The following is a 22,224-nucleotide window of genomic DNA, read 5'->3' as shown; positions in this document are numbered from 1 at the left end:
CATTTGATTCCGGGAGCACGACCCATCCATCACAAGGTGAGAACAGTACCTTTCATGATGAGAGAGAGAGAGGGTGGAGATCGAGCTGTGCAGGCTGCAGTGAGAGGGCATCATTTCGCCGATCAAATTCAATGAGTGGGCCAGTCTGATTGTTCCAGTCCTCAAGGGAGACAGCACCGTCAGAATCTGTGGTGATTACAACATAACTATCAATTGTTTCTCGCTGCAGGATCAATACCCACTACCAAAGGCAGACGACCTATTTGTGACGCTGGCGGGAGGGAAAACGTTCACGAAACTGGACTTGACCATAGCCTACATGACGCAGGAGCTGGAGGAATCTTCGAAAGGCCTCACCTGCATCAACATGCACAAAGGTCCTTTCGTTTACAAGGGATGCCCATTTGGGATTCGATCGGCCACAGCGATATTCCAGAGGAACATGGAAAGCTTGCTGAAATCTGTCCCGTGCACCATGGTCTTCCAGGATGACATCTTGGTTACAGGTCGGGACACTGTCGAGCACCTGCAGAACCTGGAGGAGGTTCTTACTCGGCTCAATCATATGTGGCTCAGGCTAAAGCGCTCGAAGTGCATTTTTCTGGTGCCTGAAGTGGAGTTCCTGAGGAGAAGAATTGCGGCGGATGGCATCAGGCCCACCGATTCGAAGACGGAGGCAATCAAGAATGCACCGAGACCACAGAATGTGATGGAGCTGCGGTCATTTCTAGGATTCCTGAAGTATTTTGGTAACCTCTTACCGGTCTTAGCACATTGTTAGAACCCCTGCACTCTTTACTGCGTAAGGGAGATGAATGGGTATGGGGTAAATGCCAAGAAAATGCCTTTGAGAAAGCTCGGAAGCTGTTATGTTCAAACAAATTGCTTGTGTTGTACGATCCATGTAAACGTTTGGTACTAACGTGATGCGTTGTCGTACGGGGTTGGGTGTGTATTGCAACAAGCTAATGAATTTGGGAAATTGCAACCAGTTACTTCTGCACCCAGAAGTCTGTCTAAGGCCGAGGGTCTACAGTATGATCGAAAAAGAAGCGTAGTGTGTGTGTGTACGGTGTAAAGAAAATACAGCACTCTCTGTTCGGGCTCAAATTTGAATTGGAAACCCGACCATAAGCCGCTTATATCCCTCTTTTCTGAAAATAAAGGGATAAATACGAATGCATCGGCCCGCATCCAGAGATGGGTGCTCACATTGTCCGCACACAACTATGCCATCCACCACAGGCCAGGCACAGAAAACTGTGCCGATGCTCTCAGTAGGCTACCATTGCCCACCAGGTGGGTGGATATGGCACAGCCCGCAGATTTCGTTATAGTAATGGAAGCTTTCGAGAGTGAGCAATCACCTGTTACCGCCCGACAGATTAGGACGAGCCAGGACCCCTTACTGTCCTTAGTAAAAAAAACTGTGCGCCCCACGGGAGTTGGTCTAGTGTCCCGTTAGAAATGAAGGAAGAAATAAAGCCATACCAGTGGCACAAAGATGAAATGTCTATACAGGCAGACTGCCTCCTATGGGGTAATCGGGTAGTTGTGCCAAAAAAGGGCAGGCACACTTTCATTAGTGATCTCCACAGTACCCACCCAGGCATTGTAATGATGAAAGCGATAGCCAGATCCCACGTGTGGTGGCCCGGTATCGATGTCGACTTCGAGTCCTGTGTGCACAAATGTAATACATGTTACGCGGTTAAACAATGCACCCAGGGAGGTGCCACTAAGTTTATGGTCTTAGCCCTCCAAACCGTAGTCTAGGGTTCATGTCGACTATGCAGGCCCATTCTTGGAAAAATGTTTTTAGTGGTTGTAGATGCATACTCCAAATGGATTGAATGTGTGATAACGTCGGCAAGCACATCCGCTGCCACCATTGAAAGCCCACGGACCATGTTTGCCACGCATGGCCTGCCTGATGTCCTTGTAAGTGACAATGGGCCCTGCTTTACCAGTGCCGAATTCAAGGAATTCATGAGCAGCAATAGGGTCAAACTTGTCACGTCTGCCCCGTTTGAGCCAACGTCCAACGGTCAGGCAGAATGAGCAGTTCAAGCAATCAAGCAGAGCTTGAAAAGGGTACCTGAAGGCTCACTGCAGACTCGCTTTTCCCGAGTCCTGCTTAGTTACCGCACAAGACCCCACTCGCTCACCGGGGTCCCTCCCGCTGAACTGCTCATGAAAAGGGCACTTAAAACAAGGCTCTCGTTAGTCCACATCTACACAAACAGGTAGAGATCAGGCGGCTTCAACAGAATGCATATCATGATCGCGCAAATGTGTCACGTGAAATTGAAGTAAATGATCCTGTATTTGTGTTGAACTATGGACAAGGTCCCAAATGGATTGCTGGCACTGTTTTGGCCAAAGAGGGGATTAGGGTGTTTGTGGTCAAACTCGCAAATGGACTCACCTGCAGAAAACACTTGGACCAAATCAAACTCAAATTTACAGACTATCCAGAACAACCCACAATAGACTACCTTTTTCGACCCACCAACACACACACAAGTGGCAACCGACCCAGTTGACCATAAAGCAGAACCCATCACCCACAGCAGCCCAGCAAGGCCCACCACACCCAGCAGTCCAGCAAGGCCCACCACACCCAGCAGTCCAGCAAGGCCCACCACACCCAGCAGCCCAGCAAGACCCACCACAACCAGCAGCCCAGCAAGGCCCACCACACCCAGCAGCCCAGCAAGACCCACCACACCCAGCAGTCCAGCAAGGCCCACCACACCCAGCAGCCCAGCAAGACCCACCACACCCAGCAGCCCAGCAAGGTCCACCACACCCAGCAGCCCAGCAAGGCCCACCACACCCAGCAGCCCAGCAAGGCCCACCACACCCAGCAGCCCAGCAAGGCCCACCACACCCAGCAGCCCAGCAAGACCCACCACACCCAGCAGCCCAGCAAGGCCCACCACACCCAGCAGCCCAGCAAGGCCCACCACACCCAGCAGTCCAGCAAGGCCCACCACACCCAGCAGCCCAGCAAGACCCACCACACCCAGCAGCCCAGCAAGACCCACCACACCCAGCAGCCCAGCAAGGCCCACCACACCCAGCAGCCCAGCAAGGCCCACCACACCCAGCAGCCCAGCAAGACCCACCACACCCAGCAGCCCAGCAAGGCCCACCACACCCAGCAGCCCAGCAAGACCCACCACACCCAGCAGCCCAGCAAGACCCACCACACCCAGCAGCCCAGCAAGGCCCACCACACCCAGCAGCCCAGCAAGGCCCACCACACCCAGCAGTCCAGCAAGACCCACCACACCCAGCAGCCCAGCAAGGCCCACCACACCCAGCAGTCCAGCAAGACCCACCACACCCAGCAGCCCAGCAAGGCCCACCACACCCAGCAGCCCAGCAAGACCCACCACACCCAGCAGTCTAGCAAGGCCAGCAAATGACTCACCGACACCAGCATTTGCACTGAGATGATCAACCAGGGAAAGGAAGGCCCCAGATTGACTCACATTGTAAATAGTTACACTATTGACTCTGGCGGGGTGGGTGGGGGGAGTGTTGTTATGTATGTAAACCTGTAATTACCATGTCTAACCACCAGAGGGCTCATCCCTGGAGTCCCAAGAGATCCCACAATCCCTTGGGAGCACCTACATATAAGGAGGTCTCACAGGCTGGAGAGGCACTCTGAGATCTGCAATAAAGGACGATGTCACACTTACTTTGAGCTTGCAGTAATGAGAATGTGTAAAAGGATTGCGAAAGTGGTAGATGGCTAGAGAATGTGGCAAAAAGATGGAGATAGGGAATCATGGGAAAATAGCTAAAGAAATGGTCAAGATGCAGACAACTGCAGAATCAACAGAAAAAAAAGGGGTTACCAAGAGATGAAGTTGAGGTTAGACACGGGTCATGAGAAAGCCCAAGGCAGCACAAAGAAAGAAAGCAATCCTAGATAGGAAGGGAAAAGTAATAGCTTCTACTGATAAGGAGGAAGAGAAACTAATTGGGTTCTTTACTGATAAGGGAAGACAGTGTAGCAAAGCTATAACTAACCTACCTGACACCAGCCCTAACTGGGAGACTTTCTTGCCTCCCATTGGACGTACTCGAGGGGGAGGCAGAAAGGGATTGGATAGCCCAAGTGCTAATCAAATGTGTTCTGTTTTGAAAATATATATCTACTGTGCTTTTCGTGCTGAAAAGGAACTTGTCCAGGGGAAGGTAAACAGGCTCTGATTGAGAGTGTCCCTTTGTCTTGACAAGTCCCAGCCAGAGAATCTTCAATAAAGGTCTTTTACAGAAAAGGCAAGAGGTGTTCACGTCAGTGTATTCGCTGAAACAGATTGAGGGAAAAATAATTCGTATTAACAGTATCTAGTCTGACTCTTTATCCAAGACATAACAGTAATTAATTACAATGCAGTACATTAATATATTTTCCCATGTTCCATACCTCATGTAATGCTCTTCTGACTATCAGTTGCAGCGATGCGCCATTTCTTTGCATTTTCTAACTCGCTTATTCAGCCTGACATAATCCCATACCATCTGCGCAGTCACAATATGTGCCTCAATATATTCCACATTAAATGCTCTCAAAACTCTTGGAGGGCATCTCCACTGAGCCTTGACCATCTTTCACTACTCATTGCCGCTTCCTCTACCACACCTTCCCTTCAACGGAGTCATAAGGAGAAACATATCTGAACTCTTTCTGTGCGGGTTAAGGGCCATCACATTACTCTTTATGTGCTGTGAGGGTTATTCAATCTGTCAGATTTATTACATCTCTCAAATTTAGAGTTATGTCCACAACAAAGCATGCTGGGTACAGGTATTTTGTGATTAAGCAGAGCAGATTTTATGAAGTAGTTTTCTTTCAGTACAAAGAAATAAAACATGGCGATAGTGACAGTATTCATTGAAACCTCAACGGTCAGCCACTGAGTCACCGTGGCACTTGTCTCTTGCTGTGTTCTATTGACTGTAGTCCTTCCTCAGTTTCCTCTATAATAGCACTGCCTCTAAAGTCGAATAGCTGTAACTTTATACCTTTTGGGGAAATTGATGGGATTGAAGGCCGATAAATCCCCAGAGCCTGATGGTTTGCATCCCAGAGTACTTAAGGAGGTGGCCTTCGAAACAGTGGATGCATTGACAGTCATTTTCCAACATTCCATTGACTCTGGATCAGTTCCTATGGAGTGGAGGGTAGCCAATGTAACCCCACTTTTTAAAAAAGGAGGGAGAGAGAAAACAGGGAATTATAGACCGGTCAGCCTGACCTCAGTAGTGGGTAAAATGATGGAATCAATTATTAAGGATGTCATAGCAGCGCATTTGGAAAGCGGTGACATGATAGGTCCAAGTCAGCATGGATTTGTGAAAGGGAAATCATGCTTGACAAATCTTCTGGAATTTTTTGAGGATGTTTCCAGTAGAGTGGACAAGTGAGAACCAGTTGATGTGGTATATTTGGACTTTCAGAAGGCTTTCGACAAGGTCCCACACAGGAGATTAATGTGCAAAGTTAAAGCACATGGGATTGGGGGCAGTGTGCTGACGGGGATTGAGAACTGATTGTCAGACAGGAAGCAAAGAGTAGGAGTAAATGGGTACTTTTCAGAATGGCAGGCAGTGACTAGTGGGGTACCGCAAGTTTCTGTGCTGGGGCCCAAGTTGTTTACATTGTACATTAATGATTTAGACGAGGGGATTAAATGTTGTATCTCTAAATTTGCGGATGACACTAAGTTGGGTGGCAGTGTGAGCTGCGAGGAGGATTCTATGAGGCTGCAGAGTGACTTGGATAGGTTAGGTGAGTGGGCAAATGCATGGCAGATGAAGTATAATGTGGATAAATGTGAGGTTATCCACTTTGGTGGTAAAAACAGAGAGACAGACTATTATCTGAATGGTGACAGATTAGGAAAAGGGGAGGTGCAAAGAGACCTGGGTGTCATGGTACATCAGTCATTGAAGGTTGGCATGCAGGTACAGCAGGCGGTTAAGAAAGCAGATGGCATGTTGGCCTTCATAGCGAGGGGATTTGAGTACAGGGGCAGGGAGGTGTTACTACAGTTGTACAGGGCCTTGGTGAGGCCACACCTGGAGTATTGTGTACAGTTTTGGTCTCCTAACTTGAGGAAGGACATTCTTGTTATTGAGGGAGTGCAGTGAAGGTTCACCAGACTGATTCCCGGGATGGCGGGGCTGACCTATCAAGAAAGAGTGGATCAACTGGGCTTGTATTCACTGGAGTTCAGAAGAATGAGAGGGGACCTCATAGAAACGTTTAAAATTCTGAAGGGTTTAGACAGGTTAGATGCAGGAAGAATGTTCCCAATGTTGGGGAAGTCCAGAACCAGGGGTCACAGTCTAATGATAAGGGGTAAGCCATTTAGGACCGAGATGAGGAGAAACTTCTTCACCCAGAGAGTGGTAAACCTGTGGAATTCTCTACCACAGAAAGTTGTTGAGGCCAATTCACTAAATATATTCAAAAAGGAGTTAGATGTAGTCCTTACTACTAGGGGGATCAAGGGGTATGGCGAGAAAGCAGGAATGGGGTACTGAAGTTGCATGTTCAGCCATGAACTCATTGAATGGCGGTGCAGGCTCGAAGGGCCGAATGGCCTACTCCTGCACCTGTTTTCTATGTTTTTATGTTTCTGTGTTTTTCTTCCCATACAAATGTTGTGAGAGTCTGCAGCTGTCTCAGGTTTATAGTAGATCATTCTAAGTCTGTGCTCTGACCTGCTATGTTATATCTAGTGCTTCCCTGAGAACTTTTAGAAGGACTGTGACACAGAATTAATTAATGAGCTTCGCTGTACAAAATGTGAGATGCTGCATACTTTTCAGTTATTGATAATTATTTGGCCTTGGCCATTGTGGTTCCAAAAGACGATGTTTCAGCAAGGTAAAAATAACTTTCCATCAGCTTAGACACATTTTAGTCGCTTTTATCACATACCAATTAAACATAAGCATGATCAATAAACTAAAGCAACATCCAGCAAATTTTTTCTAGCAGTCCCACTCATAATGCTGCAGCATCTGCACCATAGCCACAATGCAGCGCTGCAGCACTCGGAACCCTTCTCCCAGCCGTCCGATTCACAGCCATCTCAGACCTACTTTTTGCCAGCGGGTCCTTCTGGCGGGCATCAGGTCGATCTGAGGCCAGCATCCCTCACCAAAATGGACGATTTTCAGCATCCGGCATGGGCAGACGGCATGACGTTACGCCGGCAGAACCCTCCTCGACCAATCTCCCGCCGGGCGGAACGTGGACGGCAGATAGGTGGTTCCGGAGGAATCCCCCCCAAAAAACGACATTTCCAGCAGCACCTCGGTGGCTGTGGGCAAAACTTCCACTAATTTTGGCCCATAGTCTATTAGTGTCTCCTGTCTAGATTTCAAAACTTTTTTTACTTTTCATGAATTGTCCCTTTACCCACATTATTCTGAAAGCTTCTATGCTTTGACTTTCAGGCTTGGTTAAACAGGCGTCTTCCTTGGGAGGCTGAGATTCTCAAAGACTTGTATGACAGAGCCTTTGAAGATAGTTACGAATACATGAAATTAAATCTCAACCCAATGATGGAGCTGCTGGAGTGTAACTACATCGCGCAGGTTGGAAACCTCTCTACTGTAATGTCAGCTTTGTATGTCTATTTGTATTTAAACATCCTAGATTTTTCCAGTATCATCTCTGGGTAGGTTCTGTCCCACCGGCAGGACAGATCCACAAGAGGGTGCTTCACAGTGCTATACAGACAGGGAGTAACCCTGAGAGTCTTCAACATTGACTCTGGACCCTCTGAAGTCTCATGGCTTTAGATCAAATAAGGGTAAGTGCACGAATATACTCTGGGTGGGGAACTTCAATGTCCATCAGCAAGACTGGCTTGACCAAGTTAGACAAGTCCTGAAGGACATAGCTGCCAGACTGGGCTTGCAGAAGGTGGTGAAAGAATCAGCATGAGGAATAATTTTACCTCATCTTCACCATTATTCTTGTGTCTCTCCATGACAGCATTGGTAGGAGTGATCACCACATAATCCTAGTGGAGACCAAGTCCCGTCTTCACACTGAGGACACCCTCAATCATGTCATGCAGCGCTACCACCCGTGCTAAGAGGTATAGATTAAGAACAGATCTAGCAGCTCAAACTGAGCATCCATGATGCACTGTCAGCTGTCAGCAGTACCAGAATTGTATTTCACCACGATCTATAACCTTATGACCCAACATACCCCTCACTCCTTCATCACCATCAAGCCAGATGACCAATTCTGGTTCAACAAAGAGAATGCGGGAGCAGCATCAGGCATACCTCAAAATATCTGGTGAAGCTACAACACAGGATGACATGTATGTTAAACAGCAGAAGTAGCAGCGTATAGTCAGAGATAGGTGATCCCACAAATTAGGTCAAAGCACTAAATTCCTGCCCCATCCAGTCATAAATGGTGGGGGGAAATTAAGCAACTAATGGGAGGAGGGGGAATCCATGAACATCCCCCATCCTCAACAATGGCAGAGTCCAGAATATGTGGCCAAAATACAAGGCTGAAGCATTTGTCCATCTCGAACTCCTCCTCATTATACCTTGGCTCAAACGAGAGCTCAATTCCAGAGGTAAGGTGAGTCTGACTCCCCTTGAGCTGTAGTAAAACTGTAGTCAATGCGGATTCGAGGATAAACACTACAGTGGCTGGAGTCCTACCTGGTACAAAGAAAGATGGTTGTGGTTGTTGGAGGCCAATCATCTCAGCCCAAAGATATTGCTGTAGGAGTCTCTCAAGGCAGCATCCTAGGCCCAATTATCTTCAGCTGCTTCATCATGACCATCGTAAGGTCAGAAGTCTGCCTTTTTGCTGATGACGGCAGTGTTCAGCTCCATTCACAATTCCTCACATAATGAAGCAGTCCAGACTTAGGCTGGTACGTGGCAAGTTTCATTCACGCTACACAAGTACCAGGCTATGACCATCTCGAACAAAAGAGAGCCTAACTACCTCCCCTTGACGTTCAATGGCATTACTATTGCCGGGTCCCCCACCTGGGAGGTCAGCATTGACCAGAAACTCAACTGGACTAGCCACATAAAGGTCGTGGCTCGTAGAGCAGGACAGAGACTGGGTATTCTGTGGTGAGAGACTCACCACCTGATTCCAAAAGTTTTTCTATCACCTATAAGGCACATGGCAGAATGGGTGCAGTTTCAATAAAGCTCAAAATTGTTGTCCTGGAGCAGGCTTGATGGACCTGCTTGTCATTTCCTGTCCATTCAATTTTGTATGATCATACAATCATTTGAAAAACTTAACATAATTGAGGACAAAGCAGCCTGCTTGACCAGCACTGTCTGCTTAAACAACCAACCCAAGTTTCCCTCCAAGTCACACACGATACTCACTTGGTCATATATCACCATTCCTTCATCATCCTTCTATTCTATGATTCTGTGAAAATCCTGAATCTCGCAACCTAACAGCAGTGTGGGAACAACTTTACCACATGGACAGTAGCAGTTCAAGAATAAGGCCCGCTCAAGGGCAATAAGGGATGGGCAACAAATTCTGGCCTTGCCAGTGACACACATATCCCAAGAATGAATAATTAAAAAAATTAGACTCACTTCCCCAACCGAGCACCACATATTATGCTGTAAAACGAAGAACAAGAATGCTACTAACTCCCAACCAGGCGACTGCCACTTTCCTTCTGCAACCAGTCTCTGATAAGTTCTTGGTAGCAAGCTGAAATGGCTTGTGCTCCTTCTCACTAAAGTAGCTCCGACCTTCAGATCACACCGACCCCTGACAGCTTATCATCATCATAGGCAGTCCCTCGAAAAGTGAGTTCTTAGATGACTGAACAGTCCAATATGAGAATTACAGTCTCTGTCACAGGTGGGACAGACAGTCGTTGAAGGAAAGGGTGGGTGGGGAGTCTGGTTTGCTGCACGCTTCTTCCACTGCCTGCACTTGTTTTCTGCATGCTCTCGGTGATGAGACTCGAGGTGCTCAGCACCCTCCCAGATGCTCTTCCTCCACTTAGGGCAGTCTTTGGCCAGAGACTCCCAGGTGTTGGTGGGGATGTTGCATTTTATCAAGGAGGCTTTGAGGGTGTAGGGTGAGGGTGCAGTTATAGGGTTAGGAGCTCTCCACGTGGAGTATTAAATTGTGAATCTATAGTCTTCAATTCCCCTGCACAATATATGTGAGTGCGGATGTTAAGGTACAGTTAAAAAATACTTAAAACAGTTTTAATGATTCCTTTAGAGGAAATATCCAAGTCATAGAGAGACATTCACGAACAATGCATACTTTTCTCTTCCTTTAGTCCATTACCCTGCTAGATGGTTTGATTCCTTCAAGGGAGGATAGAGGAATTTCTGATATAATACAACTTGGGCGGCTCTTTGTATTTGCGTTGATGTGGAGCGTTGGTGCCCTGTTGGAGCTAGACAGCAGAATTAAACTTGAGCACTTCCTCCGAAATCACGACAGCAACCTTGACCTACCTGAGATCCCTTTTGATCGTGCCCAGACCATTTTTGAGTTTCTTGTTAATCAGACAGGTATGAGCAATTAAATTATGTTTTAGATACCATGGCTCAGAACTGCACCTTATTAATGAGCAACAAAGTAGTGAAACAGTGTGTCGCTTTATTCAGGATGGTTTTCTGATTTCATAGTCCAGGAGTCTTGAACACTAATAACACACTGTTACTTTCTCAGAGGGTTCTAAATCTGTGGAATTTTCTGCCCCAGAGAGCTGTAGAGGCTGGGTCATTGAATATATTTAAGGTGGAGATAGACAGATTTTTGAATGATAAGGGAGTGAAGGGTTATGGGAAGCGGGCAGAGAAGTGGCGCTGAGCCTAAAATCAGATCAGCCATGATCTTATTAAATGTGGGAGCAGGCTCGAGAGGCCGAATGGCCTACTCCTGCTCCTATTTCTTATGTTCTTATGTAAGTGTTGTAGTCAGATGAAAATTACCAGACAAGTCTTGCTTGACCAACCTCATTGAATTTTTTGAAGAGGTGACAGAGAGAGTATAGTGGTAACGCGGTAGATGTAATTTATCTAGATTTTCAAAAGCCCTTCGATAAGGTACCACATAATAGGCTGATGAACAAGGTCAGAGTCAGGGGACAAGTAGCAGAATGGATAGCTCGCTGGCTTGAAGACAGAAAACAGAGAGTAGGGGTAAAGGATAGCTATTCACAGTGGCAGGAGATGGGTAGTCGTGTTCCACAAGGATCAGTGCTGGCACCACGGTTGTTCACAATTTATATAAACGATTTAGACTTTGGAATCAAAAACACAATTTCTAAATTTGCGGATAATACCAAAATGGGGGAGGGGACCGGAAGAGATTGTCAATACTGAGGTGGACTGCAAAAAATTACAGGAGGACATTAATAAATTTGCGGAATGGGCATATAATTGACAAATGAAGTTCAACAGGGATAATTGTGAAGTATTACATTGGTTGAAGCGAATAGTATAGATACATTTAAGGAGAGGCTAGACAAGCAAAGGAGGGAGAAGGGAATAGAGGGGTGTGGATAGATTTAGATGAGGAAAGATGGGAGGAGGCTCGAGTGGAGCATAAACGCTGGAATGGACTGGTTGAACCAAATGGCCTGTTTCTGTGCCATATATCCTATGTAATGTATTTTCCACACTGTGCCTAAACATGAAAGTGATAGAAAGTTATTACTAGGTCTTTGCTTTAGGTATAAGATGAATTTATTACTGTACAGTATATGGTTTCACAGAATTATAGAGCCACTACAGTGCATTGTTAGCATTGTTGCACTAGCGTTGTTTGCATGAACCTGCTATATCCAGTCTTCCTTCACACTCCAAAACTGAGCTTTAGCCAATCACCTCTGGCACAGGTCGAAGGAAGGCCTTTAAGGTATGTCTGCTTTTACTAACATTTTTCTTTGTTAAAGTTATCTTCAACATATTACTAGGAATAAGAGCACTGACCCGTTAACACAGTTTGGTGTTATTTATGATGGCTCTCTCTTCCTCCATACGATATGAGGAAAATCGTTGCTAGGAATTTTTAGTTCATTTCCTGTTATCAAGCTTTGACCACTGCACATTTTTCTTCTGCGTGTATAATCTTTGTCAAGATTTTCTTTCCTTCCAATTAAATCTAGATTTCTTGCCATCCATCTCTCAATAACAAATTTAGTTCAAGTGCCAAATAGTATTTTGCAGCCCAGCTGGCCAATTTAAACTTTTCCTACATTTATCATCAAATAACAATGTGAACACTTCCCTCTTGTTTCTCAAGCTGATCCAAAAATAACAGAATGATTAACAACAAGATAAGGCCAATAAACCCTTCCTTACCTTCTACCTGCCCTCCTACTATATTTCCCTTCTTCTGTGCACCTAATTGTTGCTTGAACCAATTTATACTACTTGATTTAATGCCCTTTCCTGGTAAATTATTCCACAGCTCATTACCCTTTGAGTGAAAAAGCTCCACTGGACTTCCTTTCTTAGTCCTAATTTACTCATTTCTAATTTCTCTCATCGTCACCTCCTTTTGACTTGCACTATTGTCACTTCTGGAATGTAATTATTTCCTTGTGTCTTATTTGTGAACCATTGTGATCAATTTTGTCAATTTTCTTCATAATCTTTAAATCTCATTTGCTTGCCTCTGTGACCTCTAAATAGCAATAATATTATTTCTATGATTAAGTGACCAGAGCTGTGCACATACTCCAGAAGCAGTTATATTTGGCACATGTTTGGTTCCTTTCTTCCATACCAATTTATTGTTCCACATTGAATTGCATCTGTCATTTAATAGTCCAGATATCTAAAAAGATCTAAATTCTTCTGAATCTGGATGCATTTTTCCTCATCATTAGCCCAACCTCCTATTTACATTGGCACATTCCACATTTATTGAATTGTTTGGGCACTAAAACTTAGAAACATAGAAACTTACAGCGCAGAAGGAGGCCATTTCAGCCCTTCGTGTTCGCGCCGGCCGACAAAGAGCCGCACGGCCCTTGGTCAGCAGCCCTAAAGAATACTATGAACAATGACGGAAAGGCAAAGAGCACGCAGCCCAACCAGTCCGCCTCACACAACTGCGACACCTCTTATACTGAAACATTCTACACTCCACCCCAACCGGAGCCATGTGATCTCCTGGGAGAGGCAAAAACCAGATAAACCAGGCCAATTTAGGGAGAAAAAATCTTGGAAAATTCCTCTCCGACTCATCCAGGCGATTGAAACTAGTCCAGTAGATCACCCTGGCCATATTCTATTCCCTGCAGTACTTACCATTATATCTGCGCCGTCCAACAAAAGGTCATCCAGACTAATCCCAATTACCAGCTCTAGGTCCGTAACCCTGCAGGTTACTGCACTTCAAGTGCCCATCCAATCATCTCTTAAAAGTGGTGAGGGATTCTGCATCCACCACTCTTCCAGGCAGCAAGTTCCAGATCTCACAACACTCTGCGTAAAGAAACCCCCCATCAAATCCCCTCTAAACCTTCCACCAACCACCTAAAAACTATGCCCCCTCATAATAGACCCCTCCACCAATGGAAATAGGCCCTTACTATCCACTATGTCCAGGCCCCTCAATATTTTGTACACCTCAATGAGATCTCCTCTCAACCTCCTCTGTTCCAATGAGAACAAACCCAGCCTATCCAATCTGTCCTCATAACTAAGATTCTCCATTCCAGGCAGCATCCTAGTAAATCTCCTCTGCACTCTCTCTAGTGCAATCACGTCCTTCCTATTTAATACAGCGACCAGAACTGCACACAGTACTCCAGCTGTGGCCTAACCAAAGTATTGTATAATTTAAGCATAACCTCCCTGCTCATATTCTATGCCTCAGCCAATAAAGACAAACATTCCTTATGCCTTCTTAGCCACCTTATTCACCTGGCCTGCTACTTTCTGGGATCTGTGGACAAACACTCCAAAGTCCCTTTGTTCATCTACACTATTAAATGGCCTACTGCTTAATATGTATACCCTTTCCTTATTAGCCCTCCCAAAGTGCATCACCTCACACTTCTCTGAATGAAATTCCATTTGCCACTGCTCTGCCCACCTGACCAGTAGATTGATATTCTCCTGCAGCCCATGACTTTCCTCTTCATTATCAACTACACAGCCAATTTTAGTGTCGTCTGCAAACTTCTGAATCAAACTCCCTATATTCAAATCTAAATCATTGATATATATACCACAAAAAGCAAGGGACCCAGTACTGAGCCCTGCGGAACCCCACTGGAAACATCCTTCCAGTCACAAAAACATCCATCAATCATTACCCTTTGTTTCTTACCTCCAAGCCAATTTTAGATTCAACTTGCCACTTTACCCTGGATCCCATGGGCTTTAACCTTCATGACCAGTCTACCATGTGGGACCTTATCAAAAGCCTTGCTAAAGTCCATATATACGACATCGTACGGACTACCCTCATCGACCCTCTTGGTTACCTCCTCAAAAAATTCAAACACGATCTTCCCTTAACAAATCCATGCTGACTGTCCTTAATTAATCCTTGCCTTTCCAAATGTAGATTTATCCTGTCTTTCAGGATTTTTTCCAATAATTTTCCACCACTGTGGTTAGGTTGACAGGCCTGTAATTACTTGGCCTATCCCTTTCTCCCTTCTTAAACAAGGGTACTACATTAGCAGTCCTCCAATCCTCCGGCATCATGCCCAGATCCAAAGAGGACTGGAAAATGATGGTCAAGGCCTCTGCTATTTCCTCTTTTACTTTAAAACAAATACTCAGCATCACACCAGACAAGTTAAAAGCTTGGAAGAGACCCATTTTATTTTTTTAAAACAGTAAATCTAGGAATGATTTTATATATATTTTAAGAGAAATCAGACAATTGCCAGAGATAATTCAACATTAGGACCAAACTGCAGAATACCTTTCTTGTTTGAACAGTAGTCTGCTGTGTTTGCTTTTCGATTCAGGTGATTGGGAGCACTGGCACAGTCGGGTTCAAGAATATGTCTATCCGACTGATAGTGAGCCAGACTACACTTCAATCCTAGTACCAAATGTCGACAATGTTAGGACCAACTTTCTTGTGGATATCATAGCTAAACAAAATAAGGTAAGTGCATAATAAAGGAGCTTTGTTGTTGCGTTTGATACGTGTAAAATTATATAGCCTAGAACCCAATTGTGTCTGGAAATGGGCGGGCAAGGAGCGTGACGCTCACTGCATGCCCCTGTTAGTGTTGACTCTGGCAACACATTTCATGCTGCCTGCTGATCATAATCACGCAAACAACAGCCAATGCAATCTGTGGTACTCATTGCCTGTATGCCTATCAGGGGGTTTAGATAGCGGACAGGGGAGTTGCACTGTAGCTGCAGAAGGCAGAAAACAATGCTGAACAGACAACTGGATGCAACAACACTGAGACGGCTACAAGGTTCTCTGATGCTACTTTGGAGGCCCTGGTCCAGGCAGTGGACATCATTTTCTCTTGAGGGGACATCAACTCAGGAGACAATGGGAAGAGGTCGCAGAGCATGTCAATGCCAACAGCTTAGCACCCAGGACATCGCTGCAATGCCATATAAAGTTCAATGACCTCAATAGAGTTGTTAAGGTAGGAATACTGCTCTCTCACTCTACTCACACCTTCACCACCTGCAGGCTCGCTACTTGCAATACTCACAATACTCCTCTCCCCCGCTTCACTATCCTACAATCTCTGCACCACACTTCACTACACTTCCTTCTCCTCACACTCAGCACTATTTCCACCTTCACTTCCCTACAACTCACATCTGACACACTGTATACCAACTATTCACCATGACTGGTGTAACAGGCACATTCTCTAAACACCTCACAAATTTCTCACTAACAGACTTGCTTTTTTCTTATAAGAGAAGGTTACCCACATCCTGCTGCCACCAAGAACTGCCCGGTACACCCCTCACCCCCTCAAACAGGACATCCTTCCCATCAAAGGCAGGGAGGGAGTCGTGGACGTGGCAACTGATAACACTGGAGGAGATGTAGTTCAGGGTTTCTTCACATCTTATCATCTTTTTCCTTTTTGACTTCTATCTCACCCTACACACTGCATGACAAACTGAAGATGGTTTAATCAGCCACTCTCTCTCTGCTCTCTTTCAAACTCACTGCTAACCCTTGTTCCTCTCTTTCATTTCCGGTGCTGAAAATGTGAAAGCCCCTCTGCCATTCGAGGAAGTCGAGGCCAGCCTTCCTAAAGATGCCGCATCACAATTTCACCCTTGTGAGCACCAGCTCAGAGACTGGCAGTAGGTGTACTTTAGAGAGAAGATTGCCCCTTTTTGTGACATCCGTTAGCATCCCCAAGGTGTCTTCATGTGGCGAATCACCAGCCACAAGTGCATAGGAGTTAGGGCAGGAGGATAGGATGCCACAATTGTCAGCTCAACAACAGTACAACACCAGCAATATCTAGCTCTATTTAGACTAAGGGAACTTTCCAGAGAGACAAAAATTGAAAATGGATAGTGCAAGAAGCGTAAGTAATTAATTTGCATAACATTCAATTCTTTAAATAATTCATGGTATTTATGACGTCAACATAGTTGTCTATACCAATATAATGGGCGCATACCTCTGACTCATAAGGAGCGTGTTCCTGCATACCATATTGTAAGCTTAAGGGGGAGAAATTTGGTTGAATAGCGCCTCAGTTAAAGCCCTGGAGGGGCAGTAAAGTGTCTCGAATTGCTTACCACACGACCGCGCAGCTTGCTGCGCCCTGCGTGAAATTTGCTTCCGGTTTACCGGCGGTGCAGAACGCTACCACCTCACTGCGTACTTTCAGTCAGATCATGACATTAGTCCGAGTGTAACGCCCGTCTTGCAAAATTAGGTGTGGCCGTCTCATTTATCATCCACACCGGAGAAACCAGGCGGTCTCATCTTCTGCAGGCGATACCTTCAGGCTATTTACAGGGAGGAGGAAGAACATTCATCGGAGGTCACATTGAGTACAAGATTTCGTCAGAGCAGGGTGCATGAACATCTGACTTTGGAGTGGTAGATTTATCTTGAGTTTAACAATTTAATGGGTGGATTACTAGCTCGACAGCATCGCCTTCTACATGCTCTTGTTAGGCGATGTCAAGATAAAAAGGCTGTTGGCCACGTCGGGCCATGAATGAGGAGGACCCGTAAATATGGGGGCAAAAGGCATTACTCCCCACAGGTTTACCGGCAGCAACGCTCATACCTCGACCTGTCGGAGAAGCTCTGTGACAGAAGACTGCGCTGCCGAAAAGAGGTGCTGACAGAGATACTTGGACAGGTTAGGTGACTTGGCTGAGTGACTTGGATAGGTTAGATGAGTGAGCAAATGCATGGCAGATGAAGTATAATGTGAATAAATGTGAGGTTATCCACTTTGGTGGTAAAAACAGAGGGACAGACTATTATCTGAATGGTGACAGATTAGGAAAAGGGGAGGTGCAATGAGACCTGGGTGTCATGGTACATCAGTCATTGAAGGTTGGCATGCAGGTGCAGCAGGCGATTAAGAAAGCAAATGGCATGTTGACCTTCATAGCGAGGGGATTTGAGTACAGGGGCAGGGAGGTGTTACTACAGTTGTACAGGGCCTTGGTGAGGCCACACCTGGAGTATTGTGTACAGTTTTGGTCTCCTCACTTGAGGAAGGACATTCTTGCTATTGAGGGAGTGCAACGAAGGTTCACCAGACTGATTCCCGGGATGGCGGGACTCACATATCAAGAAAGACTGGATCAACTGGGCTTGTATTCACTGGAGTTCAGAAGAATGAGAGGGGATCTCGTAGAAACGTTTAAAATTCTGAAGGGTTTCGACAGGTTAGATGCAGGAAGAATGTTCCCAATGTTGGGGAAGTCCAGAACCAGGGGTCACAGTCTAAGGATAAGGGGTAAGCCATTTAAGACCGAGATGAGGAGAAATTTCTTCACCCAGAGAGTGGTGAACCTGTGGAATTCTCTACCACAGGAAGTTGTTGAGGCCAATTCACTAAATATATTCAAAAAGGAGTTAGATGTAGTCCTTACTACTAGGGGGATCAAGGGGTATGGCGAGAAAGCAGGAATGGGGTACTGAAGTTGCATGTTCAGCCATGAACTCATTGAATGGCTGTGCAGGCTCGAAGGGCCGAATGGCCTACTCCTGCACCTATTTTCTATGTTTCTATGTTTCTGTACCATTTCCTACAGGCAAACCTGCAGCCTCACGTTTGCACCAGGACTGATCTGCCCATTGCACTGAAGATCAGTGTGGCACTGACCTTCTATGCCTCCGGCTCCTTCCAGTTGCATCAGGGATCATATACAGCATCTCTCATATCGCTGCATTTGCGACATCACACAGGCTTTCTACACTCGCAGAATGGACTTCATAACATTCCCAATGAGCAGGGAGAAACAGAAGAACTAAAGAGACAAAGGACGGTATCCGATTAAAAACAAGGGCATACAATGTGGCCAGAACTACTGGGAGGACAGAAGATTGGGAAGCGTTTAGAAGCCAACAAAGAATGACTAAAAAAAATGATTAAGAAAGGGAAACATGGCCATCATCCTTCTTGTGAATGCCTCCGCATCAATGTCCTCATCAGAGTCCTGGCTCCCAATGTACCCTTTCCCCTTGGCCTTGCTACAGCTCGCTCATTCCCAGTGCATCTCCCAGTGCATAACCCTCTACTAAACTTGCCTCTGAAGATCGCATAGTGCCAGTATCTGAGATGGTTCCTGTAGGTGAGAGATGCTATGATGCGGTGCTTTGCTCCTCCTCCTCTTCTCCTTCCTCACTCTCAGTGGGGAGCTCAGGGACAGCTGCCCATCTGGTTGCTGATTATCTGAAAGCATAATGGCACAAGACTCGTGATAAGCTGGGGGCAGGAATGGAGCAAGGAATGCAGACAGTATCTGGAGCTAGAAAGTGATAAAGGGTTGTGGTGTGAGGGGGAAGTGGGATGAGAAGAGGTGAGGGGATGAAGATATTGTTGTTCCCAATGGGGTCCACGTCACCGACAGCCAGCGCGCCCACCACCTGCTACCTAATGCGTCACAGCACTCACTCCTCCAGGTCTGAGAGCTGCTGGAGATGCGCATCACCCCGCCGCCGTTCTCTGCTATACCCTCTTAATGTGGGCCATCTTGGCCTGCAAAAGAAATGAATGTGTGTGAGTCAGAGTCCAGCTATGTATTCGGGAGATATCATCATAGGCGGTCCCTCGAAATGAGGATGACTTGCTTCCACGCCAAAAAAAGGACGAGTTCACGGGTGTTTCAATGAAGGACCCGAACTACATCCTGAAGGGTGGAAGATGCCTGTACGTGATTTTTTTTAACATGGGCTGGCCGTTGCATACCAGCTTGACAGAGCTAGGTCTTCGTCCAGTGGCAAGGATTACCCAAGACAACTGGAGACAACCTCTGCTGCACGGACCTAGTGTGCACACGTATCACAGTGCGGGCTGGTCCGTGCTGCCCCTAGACCCCTGGCCCTCTCCTCGCGCCTCTCCTAGGCCCTGATCACGTCCCTCCACAGTCTCTCGCTGCTCCTTCGCCCCGACCTCGCTGCTCCTGCTGTATCTGCCCACGCTCCAATCATCGACCTGGATCTTGATGACGTCACTCTTCACAGCCGTCGCTCTCCTGTTCGTGCTGTACCTTGTAGTGGCATGCCTCCACGCTACCCATGGCCGCTGCTCGCCGCTCCTTTTATGGCCCCGATTTGCCACTGATGTTTCCTCGCAGGTCGGGGCCTCCACGCTGCCCATGGCTGCCGCTCGCCACTCCTTTTATGGCCACGACCTGTTACCTCTGCCGACATTGAATAGCTATGATTGTAGGCAAGGCATGAGATGTGAATGTGAGTTTGAGTAGGTGCAGATACTTGGTGTGTGAGTGATGGGGGTGTGGTGCTTTGCCCAATGTGCACAGACTGAGGTTCAGATGCTGGTATGTGGGCCCGGTTGAAGCCTGTACTCATGTTGAATTTCTTCAACATCACAATTCCAAAAGTTAACGCCCCAAATGGGGCGATACCGAATTTCTCCCCCAACTCTTGTTCCAGTAGGCTGCAAATGTCTGCCACCATCTGACATGACAACCTGAGCCTCCTGACACACTAGAATCCAGACATGTCGAGGAACCTTATCCTCTGCCTGTAGACCCTGTGTGCCCTCCTGCAAGCTGCACCTCTCTCCTGTGGAGCTACATCTCTGCAAGCTGCAACCTATTGCTGATCCTGCTGCTGGTCTTGCTGCTACTGGTGCTGCTGGTGGTGCTTCTGCTGCTGTTGTTGTTGGTACTGATGCTGGTGATCTTCATCCTCATCTGAGATCCAATGGACGGCAGCGTAAGCAGCACACATGCTGATCTATTAGGTCAGACCTCCAAACCTCCAAAGTGTTGAAGACACCACCAAAGTGTGTAGAGTAACCTCTCGGTACAACTCCTGTGAACAAACCCTTTCCCACAAGCAGGTAAGAAAGCAGTTGTGAGTACTGAATACACAAGAACACAAGAACACAAGAAAGAGAAGCAGGAGTAGGCCATTTGACCCCATAAAAAGATCATGGCTGATCTGATCATGGACTCAGTTCCACTTCCCTGCCCAATCCCCTAACCCTTTATTCCCTTATTGCTTAAAAGTCTGTCTATGTCTGCCTTAAATATATTCAATGACCCAGCCTCCACAGATCTCTGGGGTAGAGAATTCCACAGATTTACAACCTCTGAGAGAAGAAATTCCTCCTTATCTCAGTTTTAAATGGACAACACCTTATTCTGAGACTTTCCCCCCTAGTTTTAGTTTCTCCTATGAGTGTAAATATTCTCTCTGCATCCATCTTGTTGAACCCTCTCATTTTATATGTATTGATAAGATCACCTCTCATTCTTCTGAACTCCAATGAGTATAGACCCAATCTACTCAACCTATCTACATAAGTCAACCCCCTCATCTCCAGAATCAACCTCGTGAACCTTCTCTGAACAGGCTCCAATGCAAGTATATCCTTTCTTAAATACAGAGACCAAAACTGTACGCAGTATTCCAGGTGTGACCTCACCAATACATTGTACAGTTGCAGCAGGACTTCTCTGCTTTTATACTCCAAAATTCTCTGGACTCTGGGGAGGTACCAGCGGATTGGAGAGCAGCTAATGTAACGCCTCTGTTTAAAAAAGGGGGCAGGCAAAAGGCAGGTAACTATAGGCCGGTTAGTTTAACATCTGTAGTGGGGAAAATGCTTGAAACTATCATTAAGGAAGAAATAGCGGGACATCTGGATAGGAATAGTGCAATCAAGCAGACGCAGCATGGATTCATGAAGGGGAAATCATGTTTAACTAACTTACTGGAATTCTTTGAGGATATAACGAGCATGGTGGATAGAGGTGTACCGATGGATGTGGTGTATTTAGATTTCCAAAAGGCATTTGATAAGGTGCCACACAAAAGGTTACTGCAGAAGATAAAGGTACGCGGAGTCAGAGGAAATGTATTAGCATGGATAGAGAATTGGCTGGCGAACAGAAAGCAGAGAGTCGGGATAAATGGGTCCTTTTCCGGTTGGAAATCAGTGGTTAGTGGTGTGCCACAGGGATCAGTGCTGGGACCACAACTGTTTACAATATACATAGATGACCTGGAGGAGGGGACAGAGTGTAGTGCAACAAAATTTGCAGATGACACTAAGATTAGTGGGAAAGCGGGTTGTGTAGAGGACTCAGAGAGGCTGCAAGGAGATTTGGATAGGTTAAGCGAATGGGCTAAGGTTTGGCAGATGGAATACAATGTCGGAAAGTGTGAGGTCATCCACCTTGGGAAAAAAAACAGTAAAAGGGAATATTATTTGAATGGGGAGAAATTACAACATGCTGCGGTGCAGAGGGACCTGGGGGTCCTTGTGCATGAATCCCAAAAGGTTAGTTTGCAGGTGCAACAGGTAATCAGGAAGGCAAATGGAATGTTGGCCTTCATTGCGAGAGGGATGGAGTACAAAAGCAGGGAGGTTTTGCTGCAACTGTATAAGGTATTGGTAAGGCCGCACCTGGAGTACTGCGTGCAGTTTTGGTCACCTTACTTAAGGAAGGATATACTAGCTTTGGAGGGGGTACAGAGACGATTCACTTGGCTGATTCGAGAAA

The 22,224-nt window shown here is 46.3% G+C and overlaps 1 protein-coding gene across 1 annotated transcript in view; it reads left to right on the top strand.

Annotated features, from left to right (window-relative positions):
* The window catches only part of LOC139266712 (dynein axonemal heavy chain 8-like), a 2,132,242-nt gene that overhangs the window by 1,639,299 nt on the left and 470,719 nt on the right, over window positions 1–22,224 (top strand). Inside the window, exons 58-60 of the mRNA XM_070884298.1 lie at window positions 7,492–7,632; window positions 10,353–10,590; window positions 15,021–15,163. Coding sequence (XP_070740399.1) covers window positions 7,492–7,632; window positions 10,353–10,590; window positions 15,021–15,163 — 522 coding nt within the window. The remainder of the gene's footprint in view (window positions 1–7,491; window positions 7,633–10,352; window positions 10,591–15,020; window positions 15,164–22,224) is intronic.

The sequence above is a fragment of the Pristiophorus japonicus genome, chromosome 7, assembly GCF_044704955.1.
Source record: "Pristiophorus japonicus isolate sPriJap1 chromosome 7, sPriJap1.hap1, whole genome shotgun sequence".
NCBI lineage: Eukaryota > Metazoa > Chordata > Chondrichthyes > Pristiophoridae > Pristiophorus > Pristiophorus japonicus.
The sequence above is the reverse complement of the archived record's forward strand: the minus strand, read 5'-3'. Positions and strand labels throughout refer to the sequence as shown.